Raw genomic sequence first — 6,123 nt, 5'->3', positions numbered from 1 at the left:
GATAAGTCAAGGGTATAATCGAGAAAACGGTTCAAAGGCGAGGGACGAATTTGGCCCATCATTTTAAGAATTCAAAGTAACGGTAACTTTCTGACTCTTGTTCCTCTCCTATTTGCTGCTGAAAAACATGACAAAAAAACCACGACAAAAGACAGCTTTCAATCATCAAAGAAAAGAAGGCAACAAACCAAAAGAAAATAAAACGGCAGGGACTCGAAGGACCAAAATGAGAAAACAGGATAAGTTATGGGTAAAATCGAGAAATCCGTTCAAAAGCGAGGGACGAATTCGGACATTAGGGAGAACTCTTGGGACATCATCTATTTTAAGACTTCAATTCAATGTAACGGTAACTTTCTGTGTCTTGTTCCTTCTTGTGTTCTCTCCCTTTGCTGCTTAAAAAGAATTATCTTTCAATAATCCAATAAAGAAAGCAAGCGAGAAGCCCACTGAAAAAGAAATCACTGTAGCGTATAGAAGATCAGGTATGAATATCACCATCGCAGAAGAGAAAAGGGAAGAGAAGGAGAGGCTTGTCGTCGCCACTACCAAAGTGGTGGAGTACTTGCAGCCATTTATGTCGAAAGAGCTTCTCTGCAAGTTTCCAGACAACTCTGCCTTCGACTTCGATTACACGCAGAGTTCAATTTGGTCCCCTTTGGTCACTCGGGCTTACAGTCCCATGGATTTGGATTTGGATTTTGATTTTGATTTCATGACACCAAGAAAGCTCTCATTTGGGATGGATTTCGGCAAAGAAAACAAGCTCAAGAAAGTCAGTTCCAACATTAAGAAGAATATCTGCACCACTGCCTTCAAAGTCAATCTAAATCTTTTGAAAATGAAGAGCAAGAAGAAAATGAAGGCATCTGAATTCTCTCCCACTCCTATTAAGAACACTTGTTACCCAGCCACCACCAAGGTACTTCTACTTTTTTCTGGCTTCTTCATTCATACCTTTCTTTTAGATTTTCCTTTTCAAGCTGAAAGATTAGATTAGCCAACTGATATAAGCCTATTTGAGATGAAAAACTTTAGGAAAAATGTGTTTGACAACTCATTCATTGAAAAGTTGTGATTTTTGGGGTAAATTAGAAGATTCAGAACCACTCTGCTAGATTCTTGCAGGGGAAAAGTGAATATTCAGGGGAAAGCCTATGATTCACGGCAAACCCATGAGGGAAATCAATGAAATGTCAACATGTGTTGGCTGAAAATTTTGAAATATTATGTGTGATTCAAGGCCAATTTACCTTGATTCTGGTGGCAGGATAGCTTCGAAAGTACCAAGTTTTCATTTTTATCTCTTCTTTCTTGTAGAAATTAATTTATTCCACTAATTGATATCCTAATGTTCATTCCTCAGATCTCAAGTCTGTTGAGTCTTTTACTTGGTTCACTATCTAATGAAAACTTTTTCTTTCCCCCATGATATATTATTGTATACTGAATACAGGCATGGGCAAAGATGCTGAAAGCTGCGTCGAAACATTTCAAAAGAAAGAAGAAAGATTCCACGGCCTATGTGAAGCGCTCCATCTATTTGAGAGGAGGAAAAACATTTCAAGATGATTAATAGATTTGCAACTTCTCTTTTTCGTTGTTCAGCTTGATTTCTATTTATAATCGGTATTCTTCTTGCAGGCACCACCTTCCATTCACGTTAATAGAGATAATTTTTCTTTTTTGTATGTTCCAAATTAGATGCAAGTCTTCAACAATAAATGTGTTTATTTATTTTTTTGCATAAATTATTCTTTGAATTTAAACCTACACTTTTCTTTTTAATTTTTTTTTTTTATCAACTTTAAAATTGTACAAAAATTTTGTTGTCGGGAAAGACTAAAGAGTATTATCAGCAACGATATTTTTGGTAGTCACTAATGGACATTTCCGATGGAGCATCAGTGATGACATTAGCGACAACTAGTGTCCTTATTGATGGTCTTTAGAGATTATTATTATTATTATTATTATTATTTTACTTTTATGTTACGCCCCGTATGCAAAATGATTATTGTATTAGAAAAATAAATATCATTGATTGGAAATAAAAGAAGTTGGGATTCCCTTGTATGCCATAGAAATAGCTAATCAAAATGTTAGAGTATATTTATACTTTAACACCACTACAATTTAATTCTAGTGAAAATATATATCAATAAAGGATTATACACAACACATAGAGCGTGTATATATATAAGATTTACAAATGTAATGTTTTACGTATGAAAAAATGGCTATACAAAAGTGTCACATGCAACATGAAGCCATATACAAAATATATAATGTTCAAGGGAAAATTACACTTTACTTCCCCAAAGTTTGGTGCCATTTTCAATTCGACCTCCAAAGTTTCAATTTTGCAATCTCTCCTCCAAAATTTTAATATTTTACAATTCGGCCATTCCGTTAGTCAAACAAAACAGTTTTGCCTGACGAAACAGTGATCACGTGACTTTTACGTGATGAGTCACGTGATCACTATCTCCAAAATGCCCCCCATTTGGCAAGAGCTATCGCCTTCAGTGGATGAATTATCTCCGGCCCTCCATTAAGAGAGGACGTATTGCTCCTGATGAGGAAGATCTCATCCTTCGCCTTCACCGTTTACTTGGCAACATGTAGTATACTCCCTTCAATTATTTTAGGGTTTTCTCTTTCAGTTTTTCATTATTTCTTTTGTGGGTATTGATTCTCAGGTGGTCTTTGATAGCTGGAAGAATCCTCGGACGTATTGCACGTTTTTCCCTCAACAGTTTCTGTTTGGTGTGATCTTCGTGTTCTTCGAGGCATTTGTGATCATCAATCTTCGGGCTTCTACAAAATAATAAGAGCGTCAAAGGGGTCTCTGGGGAAGGTCCCGTAGACCCTCCGATGCTTAAGTTAGCAGTCGTATATGGGGTCTAAATGTAGCAAGAGCTAGCTATGCATTGTGAAAATAAATGATCGATCCCTTTTACCTATGTCTTGAGTTCTCTTTTATAGGGTTTTATCTTTTTAACTGCTTCCTTGATCTTCTCCCTTCAGATGATTGAAGAATCATTTGAAATAGTGGGGAGATAATGTGAGGTAGTTGAGATAACGTAGGACCTTATGAGATAATGTAAGACCTTATGAGATAATTAAAGGTTGTTGAGAGATAGTGGGACCCATAGAGGATTTTATCCCCAACAGTTACCCCACAATTCCCATGGCTGACCTGTCCAGCTGGTCGGGCATCGAGAATTTTATGCGTATTTGAGATCGAAGCCTTGGAGCTCCCGAAGCTAGCCCTTTTGTTTTGTAATTATATACTTGGAATAATAGGACTTTTTGGGTTGATCAAACTGCTAGTCATTTCATTTGCTTGCAATGATATTATTTACGCATCACTCCTAGCAATCTTGACAGTGATTTATGAATTACCTGTGATTGCTCAGTAGAGTGCTTTTGGCTAAGTGCTAGGCCTCAGGAAATGTTTAACCTTTTTCGAACACACCTTCTTTGTACGTTCTTGATAGGTTATTTTTTTTTTAGGCTATTTAACCTATTTCGAATACACCTTCTTCGAAGGATTTATGTTCTTGACAGGTTATTTTTTATGAAGCTATTTAACCTTTTTCGAACACACCTTCTTTGAAGGATTTACATTCTTGACAGGTTAGCTGTTTAACCTTTTTTGAACACACCTTCTTTGAAGGATTTACGTTCTTGACAGGTTTAATTTGGAAGACTACCATAGTTATGTTTCGCCGAGTTCATTCTTGGGAAAGCTCTTAGGTTTTTCTTTCCAAAAGGCTCAGCTATGCTGAGTTGGAGAAAGCGCCTTCGGCTATGTCTCCTTCAAACTCGGGAAAACTTCGGCTGTACTTCCCATTAGACTTGGGAAAACTTCGGTTGTACTTCCCTTTGGACTCAGAAAAACTTCGGTTGTACTTCCCGAGAATCCTTTAGAACAATCCTACTTCAGAGGCTTTATGTTCTAAAGGTAGTTTAATCTTGGAAAAATGCCTTATTATTTCTTTTCCGTGAAAGATTGTTTGTACAATCTTTTTTCACTTGCAATTTTAGAAAATAACATAAGTTTAATATTTATGGAAACACCCCTAGCAATCTTCAGAATAATTTATAAATTACCTGTGATTGCTGGGCAGAGTGCTTTTGGCCGAGTGCTTGACTCCAGAGAGTTCCTTAGAACCACCTGTCGGAGTTCTTGTTCCGAGCTCTCTGCTTTGGTCTGACTGTTGAACATTCCGTGACGAATGATTTTGTATTCGAGACGGTTTTTTTCCACAAACATTCCGAGGGTTTTATGTCCAAGGGGTTTAGTTTGGAAGGTCATTGGACGCTGTCCCCAACTCCCCTCGGGAAACCTCTTCAGCTGTTTTTCGTGAGTTATAGCCTCTTTGACTATGTTCCTCGCAAACGTCCTCGGGAAAGCCCCTCTAGTATCTCACCGAGTTGTTCTTGGGGAATGTCTGTTGACTATGATCCATTGAGGAGCCTCTTTTGATTGAAGTAACGAGCCACTCACTCCTGTTATGCTGCCATGGTTTCTTGGGGCTAGTCTTGCTTTTCCTACATTATGTCAAGGTGTAGCTTGAGGCTTTCATTATTGCACTTGAGCCGAAACGCTTCTCGATCCAACCCTGGTTGGGATGATTGCCTCCTTTGCGCTCAGCAAGCCGTTTCTTCAAATTTCGGAGATGAACTTCAAACTAGATACCCCCCATTCTTGAATATGTGACTCTTGGGATCCTTTTGTTCGGATTCCTAGGAAATATCGAGGTCACGTGAACTTTTGGCAAGATCCGGCGATAGTGAGAGAGGGTGAGGCGATAATGGACTCAGTAAGGAGCGGCGAAGCATGGCCTTGCTGCGGCAAATCGATGCTCGGCCATGTTGAGGTGAAGCGATGCGTTCGGCTATGTAGAGGCAGAGCGATGCTCGGCCGTATGAAACTATTCGCTTTTTAATCATGTTCATGTAAGCTATCAAAAGAAAGTTCCGCTTCTTTGAAATGAGCTCCCTTTGTCAACCATGATACCCCATAAATTGTGAAATGGCTTTTCATAAGCTCAATATTTAGAGCAATTAGGAAGCCCAGTTTCTTCGCATCTTGGGATGGAACTCCTTGGTGTGCTCGGGGCACAAGGCTTTAGTAGGCAGAGCATCTTGTTGGCAGCCATTTAATGGCAGCTTAGGAACATACTCCTCATACATCGAGCTTTTCCTACATGTATTTGGTTATAAGATGCATGTAATATAAAAATAGAATATGTAGCTCCCATTTCTATGTTGTAGGAGTGGTGTCAGTGGCGAGATACTCAAATTGTGAAATGAGTTCAGTGGAGAGGAGTTGCTCTGGCCGATGCTTCTTAGCTGACAATTGCTCATCTTTGTGCCCAGCCACTTTTGGCATGCCTTCATGCAAGCTTTTATAACAAGCCTTGAAAGAGTGAGCGTTAGCTTGGGGCTGAGCTGATAGTATGTTTGCCGAAATGGACAACTTCTTCTTGCCATTCTTTGCTTTGAACCCACATAGGTTTGTGCAAGAAGGGTTTAACCATTAAGCCATTGTTTTGTTTTGGGGTCTGCACAAAACGATAAACACTAGCCATACGAGTCCTTTTAGACTGCATTATAAATTAGTGATGGAACATAAAACTTTATTGTCTACTGAGATGAAGGTTAGTGTAGAGATTTCACAATTATCATGAAACACTTTTAATAGCTAGTGTTAATGAATCAGATCTTGAAAATAAAAGAGGATGGAAGGGAAAGCAACCACTTATCTCAGATGTAGTTTACTGGTATCTATCAAATGTGTTTCTTTACTTCTCGGTGATCCGAGAAGTTACCGAGTGTGGGTAGCCATCGGTGCCGAAGAGGGGTTGGTGCCAGTGGCTTTGAGGAGGGCTTGTTCATGCGAGCCCGAGAACATATCTGCTTCTCTGAAATGAGTTACTCGGTTGAGTTTGTTTCAGAAGGTTGGGTGCTATACTCTGCCGAGCTTGAGTAGAGGCACCAGATCTGCTTTATACTGCTCAGATTTCAGGTTTGTGTCATCTTGGGATGGCATGAAGTGCTTTTTTACTCTAAGCCACATTGTGCTCTTTTTCCTCGCTGTTATTCATGATC

General features: G+C 39.1%; 1 protein-coding gene across 1 annotated transcript; it reads left to right on the top strand.

Annotated features, from left to right (window-relative positions):
- The first annotated feature begins 355 nt into the window (after positions 1 to 355).
- Positions 356 to 1,721, top strand: LOC132182917 (uncharacterized). The gene is made up of 2 exons (XM_059596285.1): positions 356 to 922; positions 1,457 to 1,721. The coding sequence occupies exons 1-2, from the start codon at positions 488 to 490 to the stop codon at positions 1,574 to 1,576; spliced, it is 555 nt and encodes a 184-aa protein (XP_059452268.1). The 5' UTR covers positions 356 to 487; the 3' UTR covers positions 1,577 to 1,721.
- The last annotated feature ends 4,402 nt before the right edge of the window (positions 1,722 to 6,123 follow it).

This window comes from Corylus avellana, chromosome ca5 (genome assembly GCF_901000735.1).
Source record: "Corylus avellana chromosome ca5, CavTom2PMs-1.0".
NCBI lineage: Eukaryota > Viridiplantae > Streptophyta > Magnoliopsida > Fagales > Betulaceae > Corylus > Corylus avellana.
Note: the sequence above shows the minus strand (reverse complement) of the source record. Positions and strands in the feature narration are given on the sequence as shown.